The sequence below is a fragment of the Nyctibius grandis genome, chromosome 10 (genome assembly GCF_013368605.1).
Source record: "Nyctibius grandis isolate bNycGra1 chromosome 10, bNycGra1.pri, whole genome shotgun sequence".
Lineage (NCBI taxonomy): Eukaryota > Metazoa > Chordata > Aves > Nyctibiiformes > Nyctibiidae > Nyctibius > Nyctibius grandis.
In genome coordinates, this window is record NC_090667.1 from 21,478,144 (window position 1) to 21,499,665 (window position 21,522).

The window sequence follows — 21,522 nt, forward strand, 5'->3', positions numbered from 1 at the left end:
CACAGAATTCCCTATTACAATTGCAAAGCATGCTGGAGTTCTGCCACCAACCGTTATGTTTGAATAATTGTTACAGCACTTTCTTACTCCACCTGTGACAACAATTTTGAGAGTCTTTTGTTTGGAAATTCAAATAATTAAACATAAACTGATGCAAAAAAGACCCCAGGAGCTTTAAAGCTACTCAGCCAAATCATCACTGGTTTAATACTTCTATCTCATGCTATTAAAATGGATAATACAATGTAACAGTGTCTAATTCTCATCTATCAAAACTGAGAGAATATTTGAGGTGTTTGAGTTCTCCCTTGATGTATTCCTAAAGTAACCTCCTGTCAGTGGAATGTGAAGACAGGTTAAACGAGACAGAATCTGACTCCATGAGCAAATTAGCAAAGGCACATTGATAAGGTGTCCTTGACTGTCTGCTGTTACCATCCTCATTATAATCGTGCCTAGAATTGCAGTTATACAGATGGGTTTTACTAATGAAAAGTTGCTCTTTGGAAACAGCAGGGATATTTTGCATGACGGTACACCTACCTGGTCACTGCAAAAAGAAGGACATGCATGCTCTGTGTCTTCAGATAAACACGTCCAATTGTAGCTTTGGCATTTTTTGTTAACATAACACTAGTAATATTATACTATCTTAATCACTAAGTAATGATAAGTAGTGTGAAAAATAATTGCAAGATAACTCATAGGCTTCTGTTTACTGGGTGGCTCAAAACAAAGTATTCATGCCTGTTAACTGCTTCTCTTAACTTGTTTTACCCTGGTGATTTTGTAGCAGCGTGTCCTTGAAGGATAATATGAAATCCCCCATAAACATACTCATCTCATGGCTGAACAAATCCAGAATGATGTCTTAAATACCAAATTTGGTCTTCCTTCCCCATCTCTTTAAAGTATTCTTTATATTAGCCTTTCCAGGAAGAAAACAGGAAACTCTGTTTCCGTGGTATCACTCAGCATATGCAGGATCTATACTTTTGTCTGTTATAAAAATGATACTTCAGACTCAGTATGGTACTATTCATGAGTCATCACAGCCAGAGTGTGGGGAAGAGATAGGAGAATCATACAGAAGAGGGAGATATGCACTTATCTGAAATTAAATACTGAGAGAGGAAAGACTGCGAGGAAAGAGAGGAGACTGCGAAGAAAGGAGCTCAAAACATTTCTAAAAGAAAATTATTTCTTCTGATGGAAAATTTCTCGATCTCACCTTTGGCATTTTATCGTGCTTCTGAAAAAAATCGTGCTCTCATTCACTACAACACTCCTGCCATCAAGTATGTCAGCACTTAAAACTAGAAGCTGGACTACGAAATTTACTAAGACTTAATGTTCCAAGCTATTTTATGTCCAGTTGCAAGATTATTTCTAGCAAAAAAAAGTCAATTTTGATTATAGCATCTGTAAAAAGTGTAATATCATGACATTTAAATTAGTAATAGGAATAATTTTGAAATGTATTCTCATCTGTTTTTCCATGTTGCATTTTTCAAATCATTGAAGACTTTTTATATAAAGACCAACAGAGTCAAGTTTACTGGCCATAAAAAAATCCCTTAGGAACAACAGCTCTTCTTCAGGGAGTATTTGTTCCTTCAAGTAGATTTAGTGCTGAGACAGCGTGGTAGTTAAAGCACAAACAGAGGCAGTCGATAAAGTGGCAATGCATAACAATGTTGTAATGTATTATAAAGGAGCAATTGCCTGCAGTTCATCAGTATGGATATGGCAATGAAGTTCTGCTTTACATATTCCAGGCACTAAGAATTTTGTAGCAGTGATTACAGGAGGTTCTTCTTCCCCTATAAAAGGAAAAAAAGTGAGGCTCATTAATTGAAACACTGATTTTGTATTTGGTCAACACTTTAGAAACAATGCAAGGAAAACTTATGAAAACCCTCTGGATCATAATGCCATACATTCATGAGGCTGAACTACCATGCTTGGTAACTCCTTATCTAAAGAATTAATACAAATTTTCTCCCCAGGCAGGGCTTCTTAGAGAAGATCCTATTAGTGAATGGACCTAGTAAAGGTTTGGTTGTTGGTACTTCCTCAAAATTAAACTAGTTTGAACTTCAGTTGATGATGCCCAATACGATGATCTCTGAGAATCTTTTCTTTGCAGATCAGTAGTCTGCACATGAACTGCACTGAAAGATAGAAAGTACTACAAATTAAGTGACCTACGATTTTAATTCAAAAGATTAAATCAAACTGTCCTTTAAAGAAACGAAAGATCTACCTTGAGATGCTAAATGACAGAGCTATTCACATCTGTTCTGACCAATGGATAAAAAATAGGTAGCCAGAACAGAAATGGTACTGGGAATTCAGAGTAGTAATCTGGACATGTCCAACTCTTAGAACAAGAATAAAAGCTAAAAAATTCTAATTACTGCTCTCATTAGGCATATAAATATTAGGGCTATAAATATTTTCTATGTCTGGGACAGTAAAAAGGTTTAATGGGTCGCACTCTTAACAGGCAGATGATGCTCAGTTCTAGCTACTGTCTCCTTTGTACCCCGTACCTAATTAGGACTGTGGTTTGGGTGAGAGTCAGTCAGGGTGGTGCTTTTGGACAGGGACAGTGAATGGGAAAATGGCAGAAGTTACTGTAGTTTAAGATGTTGAAACATTAGTGTTGCAATCCAACTCTACCAGCTACTGCTATAATGTTTAACCTCTATAGCTGAAACATGTTAACAAGTAGGTATGTGACTTGAGAATTAATTACTGGAAAGACTGCCTCTTTCTTCCAGTGACTCCTTGGCAGCTGCGATACCCAGCTGACAGCTCTGTGATTGAATCAGGAGGACAATACTGGTAAAGCACTCTTACACAGAGGCCATAAATTTTAAACTAGCATCCTACTTTCATCCAACACTAGAACCTTTACAGATATCATCTGTAATTTTTCCGACAAATGTGAGAAAAGGCTATGTTAGAAGATGGCAGGAAATTAAAGACTATTAATTTGGAAACAATAACAGAGTATTTGTGGCTTATGCAATTCAATCAGTAAATCTGTATTTCTTCAACCCGAGAAGTTTTCAGGTTTTAGTTATTTTGTCCTATAGATATAGATGCTGTATCTGTAAATCAACATCTATATTCTCTCCCCACAAGATAATTCTGGCAAACATTAGTTATGATTTATCTGAATAATAAAAAAAAAATCCATTTAGTCAAGAGAAAAGTCTAACAAATGAGCTCACTGTCAACACTCATTCAAGAAAGCAGAACAGCATACCGCTATCAAAATGCAGTATTCACCTGTTGTAGCTGCTTAAGGAAAATCTCAGCAAACAGCAGTTTTATCCTATGAATACAATTGCTGGAACATTCCACACCGATGTATTTGTGATGCCAGTTCAATGTGCTGTAACTAGTAAGGTCAGATCAGCTTTTTATATAGCCTGAGGTAATATTTACACCTTCTAACTGTAGGCATCTAAGCTGGGTATCTATTTTGGATTCCAAGCATTTAAATTCCTCCACCAAAACCCGTTTGTTCATTCTTCCCAGTCCCATCCAGCGAGGAGCCTAATGTCATTCTGAAACTTGAGTTAACCACAGTACAGACTATATCCCTAAAGGTTCTAGTATGCAACTGAAGCAAAATACCATGTCAGTTTTAGATTTGTGGCCGTTCTGTAAGAATGCTTCACCATATCACCCTCTTGATTAAACCACTCAGCTGTCAGCTGAGTATCCTAGCTGCCAAGGAGTCCCTGGAAGAAAGAAGCAGTCTGTCCAATAACAGGTCAATTAATGAGAACTGATTTATTCACAGAATTTTAGTGAAATCTTACTTAGCTAAGGATTCCCCCCCCCCTCCAATAAGTTAGGGAAAAGATTCATTTTTCTGAAGTTACTGAAACCTGTCTTTTTTACCATCTTTATACAATGTTTACCTTCCTCTGCAGCCTTCTATATGGCACCTCACATATTATCTTAAGTATTCTGAGATGGCAGAAATATGTTCACAATAACAGAACACAATTTTTAAAACACTGCTGTATCTTACCTAAACCTGATGATGAAGAAACACTTCCTGTAATGGAAGATGTTTCCATTTGGTCTGTCAATAGTCCTTCCATTAAAGGTAAAGATAATTCAGATGAAGGAACAGACGAATCATAGATTCCAGAATCTCGAGGCATATCTTTAAGATTTGAAGCTTTAACAACATGTAACAACGGCTGAAGAACAGAGCTGCCACCGCCTTGAATGTCTTGAGTTTCTGTATCTTCTCCAAGGTTTAAGTGCTGAATTACACAGTGAGAGTCTGAATTCCCAGCTGAAATAATATTTACATCTGTTTTCAGGTAGAAATCGCCATCCATCACCTGTTTATTCACTAAGTCATTTAAAACCAAGCCCGAATCAAATTTTTCCATGACAGGCTCTGAGTAATGTAAAGAAGGTGGAGGGAAGGGAATAAATTGTTTCTCAAACCAATCTGGTTCCTGATCAATGAACTGATGCATATTGCAAATGGCAACATAAAGGGACCTCCCAGATTTGCTCCTGAAATAATTCCTTTTACTAATGTTAACAGGAAACACCTCTGAATCCTGTACGCTAAGATCTCTGGAGTGTAAATGCGAATACAGCTGAGGGAGATTGTCCATGAGTTTGTATTTTGTACTTAGATCCAGAATACCAGGGATGTCTCCTTCACAGGAGTAATCAAAGTAGACTGCAATGAACTTGCAGAGGTCGTCTGAATTCTGCTTTGCTTGACGAAGCTTCTCTGCAACAGTCAACACAGCAAACACAAAGAGTTCTCCTTTTCCTGCATCTTTGGTTACCCCTCTGTGTTTCCAGTTCTTTTTTTCAACAAAGTATTTCATTCCCTTGGAACACACAATGATGATAAACTGGCACTCATTTATTTTTTTAATAAGCCACTCTTTCTGACCTTCCTTACAAATTTTTAGATCTTCCCACAAATCTAGAGCAACCTGGAAAAGAAAAGAACACTTCTGGTTGATACTCATTATTAGATATATTTGCTAATAAAATTTAAATGAGTTATACTCAGTGAGTCAGCTTGTATTTATCAGACAATTGAGAACTAATGATGAGTTTATCTATAGCTTGTCCCTCACACAAATACAAGCTGTTTTAAAAGAGAAATAACTAATAATTAACATAGCATTGATAGTGGGCAAACTGGAATCACTGATACTAACCATGTCAGTAGTTATTCACCAAAATAAGCACGGCTTCACATTCATTCTAAACTTTGCTTGCGGGCTGAATATTTCACTGGGCTAAGGAAGTGGGTGAATCACTAAGGTAAAAAGGAAAACCTTCCAGACTTTTTTTTTTGTTAACAAGAATGCTAGTTACTATATGAACTCATTTTGCTGCTTATTTATTACTTAAAGAAAAACATACCTAATTATACCTGTGTTATGTATAAATTTATGGGATCAACATGTAACAGTGCAAAGCCAAGCAGTTGAACGTAAACTGGGTAGTTCCTTAAAAAATAAAACCACTATGGATTTGGTACCTAGCAATATTTCTCGGGGAATGAAGAGAACATAGAACATGTAGCTGGACCAAAAAAATTACTATTTACTTTATCTGATCGAATTAGGTATCATCAATCCACAATAAACAACGTGTTGTGCTTGCCTCAAACAATTTTAACTGCTGTATATTTGGGTCCTTAGCGTGCTGAATGTAATGGCAATCCATATTCATTTATCATCTTTTGCATATTAATGAAGTCTGATGCCAAGAATTTTCATATCTAGATACAAACATAATCAGTGCCTAAAACATCGAGTCCTTTCAGTTACGATGCAAAACAGCAGCAGCTTATTTCTGATAAGAAAGCTGTGAAAATTGTATCATAAGAGTTGTTTTATTTTGTACTTTGTCAAATTTTCCGAACATTCTCCATGGTCTGAAATGCCTGTGTACACCAAGATGAAGGACACAACACTTCATCTCATGAAAGGAAGAATGAGCAGTAGAATAACAGAAAAAAATAGACGCAAAAAAACTTTCATAATAGACAGATCAAAACCATTTTTAAAGTCTTCTCTCAAGCATTTTCCAGAGAACATAGTGTTTTCGCTCTGCTATGTCACCCATAACAGAGTGGAAAACTGCCATGTCAGAAGACAGAGAGTAGGTGGATGCCCAGAACACAAGGACTCAGGAGAACTGTTATGGCACAGTCAGCTATAGGAAGAAAGTGATCATGCCTGAAGCTGTCAGGCAGTCAGACCAGATGATCACTGTAGGTTCCTTCCAACTGAACTAGTCTATTCTATGCATGGGGAAGAGAAGTCATTTTATAGCTGCTTGGGAGATACTCTGATAAAGGCACAATGCATTGTACCTTTCTTTTGTGTCTGTTTTTGTTTCTGTTCTTCAAAATACTGTCTGATCTACCTGTGAGAAAGGATTTTTGGTATGGTCAAGTTATTTTAAATGGCTATTAAATGCCCCTGGTTTTGTCCTTTATGAGAAAACATTTCAATTCAATACGAAAAATACTTGTGCAACTGTTCCGTTATGCATTGAGCATCACTTTTTATACTAAACTCCACAGCTTTAATAATAACACATATTATTTCTGTATGTAGATGCTATCAATATTTTGTTACATAAATTTTAAATGAATCCTGATACCATATGTTCCATGCTACATAGTCATAGTGGTAACAGCTCACCTTAACACTATTCCAAAGAGGTATGGTGTAGCAGGGCTAAAGTACATCCTAGAAAGGGGATTCACATAAGTTACTTATGATACACCTCACCTGAACCGTTTTAAACATATGAATAAATGGTGCCCATCGCCACCAAACAGGCAAGGCATCGATTGCGCTACTGTGTTTGGTCACTAGAGGTCAGATTGGCTGCAGAGTTGAAAAAACAGTTCCTCTTCATACATTTAAAATCACTGTGGCAGGATTAAAATGCAGCAAAAATAGACTAATGACCGTCTGGCCTTTTTACAGTTGAAAAGGAAAGACCAGCCACATCGTGATTATATTTTAGAAAGCAGCCTGAGATTCTAAGCTTAGTCGTTCAAAGTAACAATTTGACTGTCTTTCTCATAGATTTAAATCAAAACCAAGAATAAGACATGCTGATTTTACAGCCTTAATGGAACAGAAGGGAAGTAAAAAAAAATAAAAGTCAATAAAAATTAATGCATAATGTCAACAATTAATCCTAATTACACAGATTTTGCTCTATGAGTAGGAGTTTTGATAGATTCAACTACTTTAAAATTACAAAACAGAACATATTTTAGGAATACTGAAGTATATCAGGCAGACACCAATACCTCTTTGTGGCTGCCAACTATAAAGATTCAAGACCTACAAACAGAAAAAGCAGTTAATACGAAACAAGCTAAACACGGCTGAATTAAAGTCCTGCAATCAATGTGGTACAGATTTTCCACTATTCTGTTTTTTAACGTTGGCTATGATCTGTTCCTTTCCATAAGTAAAGAAGATTTATATAGCCAATATTTTAAAAATAACAAAAGTTATCTCCGTGGAAAGGAGAGACAAATACCTAATTTTCAAGCACATATTATTATGGGTTTTGGGGGTGCTGTTTCAATTAAGGAAACTCCGTTTACAGAAGAAATGTTGAGTTTACCTCACAGCCACAAAAGTCCTGAAGAAAATAAGCAAAGCACTGGATGACGTTAATGTGTTTCTGGCAATCTTTACTGGAATAGCAGATGAACACTTTTGGCCGGGGACGAAGCCTTTCCACATGGAGACCTGCAGCATATGCTGAAGATTCTGAGCTCTCCTCATCTAGATGGGAATATATATTTTCTAAATTGGAAGAGAGAAAGAGAGTTCACACTATAAAGCTTGGTTTTTGTTTTTGTTTTTTTTTTTTTAATTTTTGTAAACTCATTACTAATGCATACAGTAATAACTTTTTTCAAAAGGTATTTCCTTTCCTTTCCAGCCTGAAAAAGAAAAGTTGCACACTGTTATCCAGCTTATGAGTTGTTACAATGTGCAACTCACTTTGAAAGTGAAATGTGCAGTAATTACTGTACAACTCAGAAAACTTAAGAAAGGTTTATTTTATAAATAGAATGGGGTTGTTTCACCTCTATCCAGCTTCAACAGTTTTCACCTCTCTATTCAAATATTATAAGCCTTAAAGACGTATCCTCATCAGGAGTTTCCTGTGTAACAGTGTCTCATTTTAAAAAGAAACACAACACAAGCCAGGTAAAAATATTAAACTCCAGGAACACAGGTCCCTTCAGAATATCATACAGTATCTCTCTGGTATACACACACACACATTTGGACATTAATTTGGCATTAATTTGAATTAAGATATGATTAATTTAAATCAAAATAGCTATTAGTGTTTATTTCCTTGTATAGATGCTTTTATCCTCAACATAAAAGTCTGGTCTTACGCCAGACTAATTCAATCTAGTTCCACAGTTGATTAAGCTAATTTGGAATAAAGCATGAGTATTTCAAAATACAGATATCCATCTAGGGATTTAACTTAGAACAATTAATCAGGAATAACTATTCTGGAACAACTCTTTCTGTAGACAAATCCTTAGTGACCTGTTTTTTCTGTTGGAACTGTGCTAGCTGTGAGCAAAGGGATAGCCACAGAAGACCAGAAGGTAAAAGGATTTAACCCAGATGGTATATAGCACTTGCAGTATACCTCAATGCCAAAATTCAGATGGATAACACAGATATGTGAGGTTTGGGGAAGTAATCTCTTTTTCCATAGTCATGAAACCGCATGATTCCCTAGATTGTACAAAAAATGCCAACTGACTTTTAACATCTCAATGTAACAAGTGTGGCTTGCCAGCTCCTGGACACAGAGAAGTCAGCAAAGAGGGATGGAATCTAATTTAGAGAAACAGCTGCAATAAGTCTTAGAAAGAGTAAATTTAGGAAGATGGCTTACGATGAAGTGTAAAAGCAGCTTCCAGGAAAGTGAGCAAATCTGGAATAACAGATACAGGCAGTATTCCAGACAGTGCTGAGAACTGTACTGGTATCACATGGCTTTACTTTCCTTCTGGTCTAAAATAAGTATGAATTGGACATTTCTGAATGTAATAAGGGAATGTTTAAAATATATCAGTTTACAGATCTGTTTGTATTCTACACAGTCATGTAAGTACTTTCAAAAGTGAAAAGAAACACGAAACGAAAAATATTTCCCAACAGCAATTTTGTTCTCTCCTTTCTACAGTGAAGTCTTGATTTGGGATACAATACTTCCTATGGCAACAAATTACCATCAAACACTGATTAAGAATTTGCTACAAGTTTAAACACACAAAAAAGGTGTGGGGAGGAAGGAGAGAGAAGTAGATAAGCAAAGAAAGCTCTTCAGATGAAGGTATTTCTGGAATAAACCTACCACTTAAGACTTTTTTGGTTGCAAAACTGCATCTTTAAGTGGAACTCTGTATTGAATAGCTCTTACCTTGCTGTTTCTTGCGGCACATCACTGTGAAAAGCGTTGCAAATGCTGAAATGACAACTAAAGGGACTGTAATGGCAATAGCTCTTATCGGTCCAGCCCACGGAGAATGTACTTTGAAAAATAAAGCAGAATTAGCCATATGCAAATAAGCTATATTATCATTATCTAACCAAATCTTCACACTGGGAATACAAAACTGCTGCAGTACACTATTATCAGGTCATTTTCAAATATCCAGTAGAATCAAACATCATGTTCTGCTCCATTTTAAATTGGTTTTATGCTGACTGCCACCATCACCACAGCCTTAGAGGGACCAACATAAGTAATGAATGCTGCATGCCAACTCATACCTGCCCCCAGGAAAAGAGCTTTACACGATGTGTAGCTTTGATAAGATATGCAATTTGGACCTCTCAGATTTTTGTTCCAGGGTGCTAAACTAGCCACTTAGAACTGTCTTCCTGCACAGATTACCTTTAGCAATGTGCATGAGATTCAGTCCATTTTGCCCATTGCCTTCATCTGTGGCTATGTTTTGTGTCTGCAGTTACATTCTGAAATCCCTATTTAGCATCACAACAACTGATCTGACACATAGACATGCTAAGCATTCACCTGACAGGTTTTCCAGACTGCTTAATTTCATTTCAGGGCTGAAGAACACAGGCAGGTAATGCATTTAGGCTGCTCTCACAGTTTCATTACATTATTTCCACACTACTGCATGCATCAGTTGTGTGCAATTAAGATACAAGCTATGATTCTTCATACCCATATATACAACAAAAGTGACTTTCCCACAAAGATTTCCAATGATATATTGATCTAAACTGTACTAAATATAAATGTACAGAGATGCAGATGTGTATGTACAAGTGTGCATGTCTACTCTTTTTTCATTAGGTCAAAAGATCACAGCACAATTGCCTCAGTAGTCTTGATTACGGCAAACAGACAGAGGTCAAATCAAGATTTATTTCCAACATAATTAAAACTGAATTTAAATTAATAAGGTAAATACTGTATACTGTTTAAAAAACAAAATTCATACCTGGTTTTAGCGCATAGTGCATTGTTTTCCTTGTTGTATTAGTGTCATCAACCAGCTTTGAAAAGTAAAAGTTGAATTTTATTTCGTAGAAATTTAATTATTTTCTGCAATATATAAACAACTATAACAGCTTTCATGACCAAATGCGAAGAAACTGTTTAAAAAGTTAAAATTCAAGAGCATCACAAACTAGTAATTAGTGAAATCATTTGTCTTTGTTGTGTTGTTACAACAGTTTAATGTTGTAACACTAACTTTCAGAGTTCACATACCATCATCAAGAGAAATATCCACCTTTTAAGTACAGCAAAAATTGACCAAACTACAGAATTCCAATTAAAAAAAAAAAAAAAAAAAAAATCAAACTCCAAGAATTATGCAGGCCCACAACTTTACTTGAAGGCACAGAAGAAACTGTTACACACTCAAGGAAGCAAAGCTATGGAAAGGTCAAGAACAATCTGTCTAAGAACTTTTACTTGCCCAAGGTAATTCAGTAGGGATGCCTGAAGTTCAATTTTACCAAAAAGTGACTTCAAAAACTTTAATTTCAGTTGATTGCTCCATTAACATACACATTTAGCTGTTGTACAAATTACTATTTATAAATATTACCTCAATTATATAATCCCCTGGAGATACATTCTGAAGAATACAACTTGTAGTATCTGTGTTCTGCTCCTACATCAAAGAAAGGGAATACTTTGCAAGCCATTCACATACTTTTAAAACTTAATAAAAAATACATTCACATTGATTTAGAAATACACAGTGCCCTCCTGTATTAGGACACCTTAAACTAGCAAAACTAAGTCTTTCCATTGAAGTATGCAAGGTCTACAATCTTCTGCCTGCAGAACTAAAATATGATTAATTATCAAAAAAACTCTTAAAAGTTTGGTTTAATAGATAAATTCTACATCATGCCTTGAAGCTCCCTGGCTTTCAGAGACTTAGGATGTGTCACGGTTTAAAGCTGGGCCAGCTATTAACCAGGTGGCAGATGCTCTCTGTTAACCCTCTCCCCCCCACCTAAGGGAAAGGGAAAGGGAAAAGGGAGAGAGACTTATGGGTTGGAAAGTTAAAACAGTTTTAATAAACTATAATAATGAAAAAGAATATAATAACAATAATAATAGAAATAACCAAATATATACAAATATGTACAAAACCAAGATCAAGAGCTTGGAAATCCTCCTCAGGCAGAATTGCTCCCCCCAGTACAGGCAGAGGGGAAAAGGCAGTAGCTCCCCCCAGCACGGGCAGAGGGCAAAATGCAAAAGCTCCACTGCCATCACACCTGCAGGCTTTTAACAGGAGATTTGGCAAAGCTGGTACCAATCAGTGGGAGACAGGAGGGCCCCTCCCTCCTGGGCCCCACCTCCAGGAGGCAGTGGGTTAGTGATAAACAGGAAAGTGAGAATGACATGTATGGGATGGAATACCTTGCCGGTCAATCCTGGGTCACCTGCCCCGTCCACTCCTCCCTGCAGGTACAACCCCCTTCAGCTCTTTACATGTAAGCAGTGACCTTGGGTTCTCTAAGACTCTTTGGCCTGGTTTGAGCCAAACCAGGACATTCCACCCCTTATTCCATACCATTCATGTCATACTCAGATCACCAGTACCTTTTCATTTTCAAATATATATATACATATCACTAGTCTATGATTCATCTTTATGCGAAAAGTCCATCAAGTTCATTTGGTTCAGGATTGTGGGTTTCCATCTGGTTAGCAGTCTCTCAGCAGTCTTTCTGGCTAGCAGTCTCTCTTTTGTCATGGTTCGTGCCCACGGGTTGCAGGTTAAAGATGTCAGACTCGAGGAGGTTACTGGACGCCACTTGATGAAGCTAGCTCCGGTCTCATCACCACTGTCTTAACCTAAAAGACACTTATGCAGTAACAACATACAGTTCAGAATTAAGTAGTCTCACCCAGAATCAGATCACCTTCAGGGACACATCGGACTTCACCATCTTGCAACATCACCCACCAAGTACATCCAGGTCCCTGAGCAAAAGCAATCCCACGAATGGGTTTACCTTTGCCCGTTACAGGAAGAATCCAGACAGTTTTTCCCAATAGATTCCTTTCATGCACCACCGGGACTTTATCTCCTTCTACTGTATGTAGAAGGTCTGACTGAGCAGGGCCAGCTCGATTGATAGATCCCCTGGTGTTAACTAACCAGGTAGCTTGTGCCAGATGTTTATCCCAGTTTTTAAAGGTTCCACCCCCCATTGCTTTCAGGGTAGTTTTTAACAGCCCATTATACCGTTCAATTTTCCCAGAGGCTGGTGCATGATAGGGGATGTGATATACCCATTCAATGCCATGCTCTTTGGCCCAGTTGTCTGTGAGACTGTTTTTGAAATGAGTCCCATTGTCCGACTCAATTCTCTCTGGCGTGCCATGTCGCCACAAGATTTGCTTTTCGAGGCCCAGAATAGTGTTCCGGGCAGTGGCATGGGGCACAGAGTATGTTTCCAACCATCCGGTGGTCGCCTCCACCATGGTAAGCACATAGCGTTTACCCTGGCGGGTTTGAGGGAGTGTGATATAGTCAATTTGCCAGGCCTCCCCATATTTATATTTCAACCACCGCCCCCCATACCACAAAGGTTTTAACCGTTTGGCTTGCTTAATTGCGGCGCATGTTTCACAATCATGGATAACCTGTGCAATAGAGTCCATGGTTAAGTCCACCCCTCGGTCACGAGCCCATCTGTATGTTGCATCTCTCCCTTGATGACCTGAAGTGTCATGAGCCCACCGAGCTAAAAATAGTTCACCTTTGTGTTCCCAGTCCAAATCTATTTGGAACACTTTAGCAGCTTGATCCGCTTGTTGGTTGTTTCGATGTTCCTCAGTTGCCCGACTTTTAGGTACGTGAGCATCTACATGACGTGCCTTCACGACTAGTTTCTCTAGCCGAGCAGCAATATCTTGCCACAATTTAGCAGCCCAAATAGGTTTCCCTTTGCGCTGCCAGTTGCTTTGCTTCCACTGCTTTAACCACCCCCACAAGGCATTTGCCACCATCCATGAGTCAGTATAAAGATACAGCCTTGGCCACTTTTCTCGTTTAGCAATGTCTAAAGCCAGCTGGATGGCTTTTACTTCTGCAAATTGACTTGATTCACCTTGTCCTTCTGTGGCTTCTGTGACTCGTCGTATAGGACTCCATACTGCAGCTTTCCACTTCCGATGCTTTCCTACAAGACGGCAGGATCCATCGGTGAACAGGGCATACTGCTTCTCATCCTCTGGTAGTTCATTATATGGTGGGGCTTCTTCAGCACGTGTCACCTCCTTTTCTGGTGGCATTCCGAAGTCTTTGCCTTCTGGCCAGTCCATGATCACTTCTAAGATTCCTGGGCGATTAGGGTTTCCTATTCGAGCCCTCTGCGTAATTAATGCAATCCATTTACTCCACGTCGCATCAGTTGCATGATGGGTAGTGGGAACCTTACCCTTGAACATCCAGCCTAGTACTGGTAGTCGAGGTGCTAGGAGAAGTTGTGCTTCAGTACCAATTACCTCTGAAGCAGCTCTAACTCCTTCATATGCTGCCAGTATCTCTTTTTCAGTTGGAGTGTAATTGGCCTCGGAGCCCTTGTATCCTCGACTCCAAAATCCTAGGGGTCGACCTCGAGTCTCCCCGGGCACTTTCTGCCAGAGGCTCCAGGTAGGACCATTGTCCCCAGCTGAGGTGTAGAGCACATTTTTAACATCTTGTCCCGTACGGACTGGTCCAAGGGCTACTGCATGCACAATCTCTTGTTTAATCTGTTCAAAAGCCTGTCGTTGTTCAGGGCCCCACTGAAAATCATTCTTCTTTCTGGTCACTTGATAAAGAGGGCGTACAATCTGGCTGTAATCTGGAATATGCATTCTCCAGAAACCCACAACGCCTAAGAAGGCTTGTGTTTCCTTTTTGTTAGTTGGTGCGGACATTGCTGTTATTTTGTTGATCACCTCTATCGGGATCTGGCGACGCCCATCTTGCCATTTAATCCCTAAAAACTGGATCTCCCGGGCAGGTCCCTTGACCTTGCCCCTTTTTATGGCAAAACCAGCTTTCAGAAGAATTTGGATTATTTTCTCCCCTTTGTCAAAAACTTCTGCTGATGTATCACCCCACACAATGATGTCATCAATGTATTGCAAATGTTCTGGAGCTCCACCCTTTTCTAGTGCAGTCTGGATCAGTCCATGGCAAATAGTAGGACTGTGTTTCCACCCCTGGGGCAGTCGATTCCAGGTGTACTGGATACCTCTCCAGGTAAAAGCAAACTGTGGCCTGCACTTTGGTGCCAAAGGAATAGAGAAAAATGCATTAGCAATGTCTATGGTGGCGTACCACTTGGCTGCCTTTGACTCCAGTTCGTATTGAAGTTCTAGCATGTCTGGCACAGCAGCACTCAGCGGTGGCGTAACTTCATTTAGGCCACGATAGTCCACAGTTAATCTCCATTCTCCATCAGACTTTCGCACTGGCCATATAGGACTATTAAAGGGTGAGCGAGTCTTGGTAATCACTCCTTGATTTTCTAATTGTCTAATCAGTTTATGAATGGGGATCAGGGAGTCTCGATTGGTGCGATATTGTCGTCGGTGCACCGTGGTAGTAGCAATTGGCACCTGTTGTTCTTCAACCTTCAGCAACCCCACAACAGAAGGATCTTCTGAGAGGCCAGGCAAGGTAGACAGCTGTTTAATGTGCTCAGTCTCTACAGCTGCTATACCAAAGGCCCATCTATACCCTTTTGGGTCCTTGAAATACCCTCTCTTGAGGTAGTCTATGCCAAGGATGCACGGAGCATCTGGGCCAGTCACAATGGGGTGCTTTTTCCATTCATTTTTAGTTAGGCTCACTTCGGCCTCCAATACAGATAACACTTGAGATCCTCCTGTTACTCCTGAAATACTGATAGATTCTGCCCCTTTATGATCCGATGGCATTAGGGTGCACTGTGCACCAGTGTCTACCAGGGCTCGATACCTTTGTGGTTTTAATGTGCCAGGCCATCGAATCCACACAGTCCAATAAATCCGGTTGTCCCTCTCCTCCACCTGGCTGGAGGCAGGGCCCCCCTAATTAAGAAATGGATTCATGCTGCTCACAGGGACTGGACCTTCATTTCTCCTATTCACACTTGGGAAAAAGTGATTTGAGGCCCATCTCCCCTGACTGGGGTCCTGCTCACTGGTAACTGGAGCAGCCATCCTCCTAGAAAAATTCTCTCTGGTATTTCTTTTAGCTTGCAACTCACGTACTCGTGCCTGTAGGGTACTGGTAGGTTGTCCATGCCATCTGCTCATGTCCTCCCCATAACCACGCAGGGCAAACCACAGGATACCTCGTGATGTGTTCCTTTTCCTTTGAGCTGGTCCTGTAGGAGAACGTTTTCTCTTAACAGCTGCAACGCGCGCCTGTGTAGGTAGAGAGTCAAGTTTATTCTTGATCATGGACAGTTTGTCTGACAGTTGTTTAAATGAGTCCTTGTTTTCCTTAGTCATTTTTTCCACAGCCGAGATGCGTGCCTGCAGTGGGGAAGAAATACTATCTTCATACTGTCGCATACAGTTAGCCATTTCGCCCACAGTAGAATGTGCCATAGCATCTTCTCCCCATACTAATATTGACAATGTATGGGTATATGTCGGTGGAGCATTCTTCACAACCTTCCGGAACATGGATCGGTTGCATTCCACTTCATCAGGATCGACAGGATCTACAATGTCCCGTGGGTGTCTATAAATGATCTCTTGCACAGCCAGTTCTCTAAGGTAGTTAATACCTTTTTCTATAGTGGTCCATTTGCTTAGGTGGCTCATAACATCATCTTTATAGGGATACCTGCTCTTTACAGCTGACAAGAGTCGCCTCCAGAGACTGACAGTGTTTGACTTTCTTGCGAGCGCTTTATCAATACCACCATCTCTGGACAGGGATCCCAACTGTCTGGCTTCTCTGCCATCCAATTGCATGCTGTCTGCCCCATTATCCCAGCATCGGAGCAACCAGGTAATAATAGGTTCACTGTCATAACGGCTGAAGTCTTTCCTTATATTTCTCAGGTCCTTCAGGGATAAGGAGTGGTAGGTTATCTCTACGTCCGAGTCCTCTTGTGATAGTTCTGCTTTAGAAGGGCCTTTCTTCTGTGATGGGTCTGCTTTAAAAGGACAATCAAGGGAACCCCCATCTGTGTCGGGCCCTAACTCTGCCTGAGAAGGGCCCTCACCTGGGTCATATGATGGCTCTGTCTTAGAAGGCTCTGAGTCATCATCCTTCTCTTCATGAGCTGATTTCTTTTGGTATTTCTTCCTGGTTACAGGAGCAATTGGTACAGATTCGATAGATGCTGGGGTCTGAGTAGATGCAGTGGCTGTCGTGGGAGTGCTGAGAGTCTGAGTAGCTGCAGTGGCCATCTTGGGGGGTGTAGCAGCTGTGGTACAGGCTGCCAAGGTTTCAGTGGGTTGAGTGGCTGTAGCAGCCGTACACACTGTAGGATCTGAGGTGGCTGCATAACACCTACAACTGTCCCTGCACCGATATTTAATCTTATCCCACATCAGAAACACATTCAGGACAACCAAAAATAAAAACATGCCACCTAGACAGCACCATCCTAATTTCGCAAAATCTAGTGGAATCAGCTTGGCAGAAAAGGAGAAGGTACTATTTCCCAAAGTAAAACTGGAAGTGTAATCATTAACAGAATCAGCTAAAGGGCGCCTGGAGCGTGCAGATGAAGTTGCTGCTACTGATTCGCGATTAAAGCTGCCCATCATTGTGTCATAGAGATAAGAGATCGGAATATTAACTGCCCAGTTTATCACAGCATAAATCAGTATCAAACCCCATACCAAAACAATACATTTCGACCAGCGCCCACTGCTAAACTGCATGTAAACATTCATAAGAAGCAAGCAATAACACAGTGCCCACGGCAGGTAAGGCATCATTGCAATACTCAATTGTGAAAGAAACTCCATAAAAAGATGAGATAATACAGCATTCAAAAATGACATCACCATCTTCACTATCTGTTTTAACTTTCCAACCCCTCGTAAATCTCAAGGGAAGAAATCTGATATTCTCTCAGCTGAGCTCTCCGGGTCTCCTCCCACCAGAGCCAGGATTCAACTTATCAGAGCAACCTGTTGGAGCTTCTCTCGAGCCCCACGTTGGGCGCCAATAAATCTGTCACGGTTTAAAGCTGGGCCAGCTATTAACCAGGTGGCAGATGCTCTCTGTTAACCCTCTCCCCCCCCACCTAAGGGAAAGGGAAAGGGAAAAGGGAGAGAGACTTATGGGTTGGAAAGTTAAAACAGTTTTAATAAACTATAATAATGAAAAAGAATATAATAACAATAATAATAGAAATAACCAAATATATACAAATATGTACAAAACCAAGATCAAGAGCTTGGAAATCCTCCTCAGGCAGAATTGCTCCCCCCAGTACAGGCAGAGGGGAAAAGGCAGTAGCTCCCCCCAGCACGGGCAGAGGGCAAAATGCAAAAGCTCCACTGCCATCACACCTGCAGGCTTTTAACAGGAGATTTGGCAAAGCTGGTACCAATCAGTGGGAGACAGGAGGGCCCCTCCCTCCTGGGCCCCACCTCCAGGAGGCAGTGGGTTAGTGATAAACAGGAAAGTGAGAATGACATGTATGGGATGGAATACCTTGCCGGTCAATCCTGGGTCACCTGCCCCGTCCACTCCTCCCTGCAGGTACAACCCCCTTCAGCTCTTTACATGTAAGCAGTGACCTTGGGTTCTCTAAGACTCTTTGGCCTGGTTTGAGCCAAACCAGGACAGGATGAAAGGTTGACTAGGGAGAACAAACTTGCCATTGAATACTAACCAAAGTTAAGGAAAATAATACAGCAAATTGCAACTCCCATAAAAAGACTTAGGCACACAGCTACACAAAATCACAGAGAGCATAATTCCATGCACATACTAAAATTAGAGCAATCTTGTGATACCATCTCCAGTGGGTAATCTATAAAGTGGTTAAATTTGCTGCAAAGATGAAATTAAAAAGTAAGAAATAAGATGTATAACAAACATAATAAAACTGCAGTTTGAAGTACTAATTAGTTGTAGGGTCTTCAAGAGAGAGAGCAGCCTCTTCCCATTTGCTTATACTATCCAGCTCCAATGGAGCCCTCAGGCCTGGTTTTGACCGATGAGTGCTACCACAATACAAGTTTTATTTACATAAATGGTACCAAATATTTTAAAAATCGTTTAAAACAGTTTTAAAATTTTAAAACTGATAGTATTCTATATTATATTAAGTTTTTAAAGTTTCTATAAAACCTTAGAACGTCTAACGTTAATAGGTTTTGTGCTTTGAAGAGTTGCAAAACTCAGCGACGTACCTGTTTGCAGGTCTTTCGCTTAAATGGCCCTTCGTGCTTAAGTTTGTAGTGAAGAAAATAATATCTAAACCCAAAGTTGTGAGGTGCATGATCAAAGGACACTTGCATGTTAAAACCCTGCTGGGTAACATTCAGATTCCTTGGCTTCCAGTCTGTCAGAGAAGATATTCATGAATTAGAAAAACGTGACTCTTCAAGCACAGTAACTTTTTGTAAGATGAATATACAGAAAGTATTACATTTTACTTACAAGGTTTGCAGACAAGGTTTTCTGGCTGTAGCAACAATTCACATGCTACAAATACATACAAAAATTATTAATGATACAGTATCAAAATGCTACACTATTTAAATAGAAAAAGAACAAGGGCAAAAGAAGGGAGTTCATAATTTTGAAGACAATACCCCCATTTCTTTCCCAGTCTCAATGTGCCTGGAGTAAGTATATTTTGCAAACTTAGCTTCTCTGTTATGATTTCAAGTCCCTTCTCATCTTTATATGAGAAATACAGATTCATTAATTTGAAAATAGCATCCCTTGGTGAGACAAGAGGGAGAGCACCAGGCACTGCACAGCCCGAGAGAAAGTTGAAACTAGCCTTAAATACATTTACTCAGAGTAAATAAGTATGCTGAGCACTATTACAAAGACAAACGTTGCTGTGGTTTGCATCAACAGACAGACTCAAAAATATTTTAAGGAAGTTTTATAGGGGAACAAAAAACCTAAGCAGGACAAACATCACATTTCACCCCAAAGTGTACTTGCAGTTTCTCACTGTACTATTTAAGCACTGAGGAGCTTGTTCAAGTTTCTTCTCTCTAACTCCAATGAGAATTGCTAAGTAATTTTGAGAAAATCAACTTGATTTGTTGCTATCTAATTTTGTATGTTCTCATTTATATCTGTCTCTAGATATCTGTTTTTGAAACTAATATCTCAAAAACAAAAACAACCTGAGCTTCTTCACAATGTCCAGAGAGGAGAAGGAGCAAACCATCTTCATGAGTCAAATGTTCCTGAGAACCATGGGAATAATCCTGCTGTAGGCAAACCTGAGATAATCTCAGGCCTACCTGAGACTTTTCTTCTGGTTGTTGCCTAACACATACTATCATACACCACAGATTTATCTGTGGCATCCAAATTCTTTCCACTTAACACCCAGATCTTCCTTCAAAGGCTAGGTCAGTAACTATCTTAACCCAGACTCATCTATCATCATCATCTACTGCATTCCTTTGTTGGGAAAACTGAAAAGCCAGAGGGGGGCACCCATTGGTGAAGAGATGATATGCAGTACTACGTTGTATGCAATACTTACGTCTAGTTCGGAAGAAAAATGGGTGATAATTACTTTCATTTTTAATGGAAGGAAAAGGAACAATCTTTACAAAGTAATCTGTTTCAAACTTCAGATTTACAAAGGGCTGGGATTCCACTCCCTACAAAAAAACAAGATTGCAACGTATTTTAAAATCAACTATCATAACTGAAAATATCTTTCAAAACAAGCCCACAGTTTTGCAAACATAAGCAGAAATTAATACATTAAGAATCCTTTACCTACCCCTCCATTACTCATTGATGTGAGGAATCTCAATACAGAGCTGGATGTGGACTATTACAGATGGGCACCTGTACTCCAGAGTCAGCCAAATGACAGTTTCCAGGTTCAGGAAAGCTTCTACAGAAGGGGACTAGATCTGTCTCTAGATCAACACCTATCATTAATTTAAAGAATAATACTTCTAGGAAGCAGCGTGCATCCTAGTAAACAGCACATTGTGTATATATTTAGATAGAGATATATTTAGATTTATAGGCAGCATATAAACACTTTCAAGATTACTCACACTATCAAGCAACTATAAAACTTTTATTGAAACAAAGCACTTACTGTTCGTTTAAAACTGGGGCTGAGCTGCTTTGGATCTTTTAAAACCATCTGCTGGCATTGTCTTCCTTCTGATTTTAACTCCTCAAGTATTACTCGAAATCCTTTCAGGTATTCAATCCCTGCAAACAGCAGGGCATTTAAACAGAAGACTAATATTTCAAAACTTATAATGAAGTATTTTATGTAATTTGAACATATTTTATTTGTCTTTAAAAATAAAACTTACCATTCATATGAAATATGTTTGTGTTTTAATACCTGTTGTTGTAGGTTAGTTCTTCCCACATTTTCTATCTTGCCTATTTAGAATTCAGTCTTTGGCAAAGACTGCAATTACTACATACTTGTGTAATGCTTAGAGCAGAGGGGCCCACATCTTGGCTGGGGCTTCCAAATTATCACTGCAATGTAAGTTATCATTACCTTCATCATCCTCAGGAATACTTTATAGTAACTTCACCTTTCCTTTATTAGCAACGGAATATAACATTTTGCTAGCAAATTATAGAACTTTATAACATCATCTTATCATTTCTGAAACTACCAGATTAAAGTGATAACTGTTGTTACAACTTCTTTAATTCTAGTATAGTGTGGGATAACAGAAAACTTGACTTAAATGGAATGGAATTTATTCCAGTGAGTGAATACTTCC

The 21,522-nt window shown here is 39.4% G+C and overlaps 1 protein-coding gene across 1 annotated transcript; it reads right to left on the reverse strand.

Moving 5' to 3' along the window:
* Positions 1-1,645: 1,645 nt before the first annotated feature.
* On the reverse strand, positions 1,646-20,925 carry IL17RD (interleukin 17 receptor D). The gene is made up of 10 exons (XM_068409408.1): positions 20,868-20,925; positions 20,292-20,412; positions 19,217-19,261; positions 18,967-19,118; positions 11,180-11,245; positions 10,565-10,619; positions 9,511-9,621; positions 7,672-7,856; positions 4,055-4,994; positions 1,646-1,823 (listed from the first exon to the last, which is right to left on the reverse strand). The coding sequence occupies exons 1-10, from the start codon at positions 20,913-20,915 to the stop codon at positions 1,708-1,710; spliced, it is 1,839 nt and encodes a 612-aa protein (XP_068265509.1). The 5' UTR covers positions 20,916-20,925; the 3' UTR covers positions 1,646-1,707.
* Positions 20,926-21,522: the final 597 nt, after the last annotated feature.

Coding starts and splice junctions, on each gene's coding strand:
- IL17RD (XM_068409408.1), bottom strand. CDS start 20,915: ATGGTTTTAAAAGATCCAAAGCAGCTCAGCCCCAGTTTTAAACGAACA. Junction 19,262..20,291: donor ATTTTTCTTCCGAACTAGAC/GTAAGTATTGCA, acceptor ATGTATTTGTAG/CATGTGAATTGTTGCTACAG. Junction 19,119..19,216: donor AAACCTTGTCTGCAAACCTT/GTAAGTAAAATG, acceptor CTTCTCTGACAG/ACTGGAAGCCAAGGAATCTG.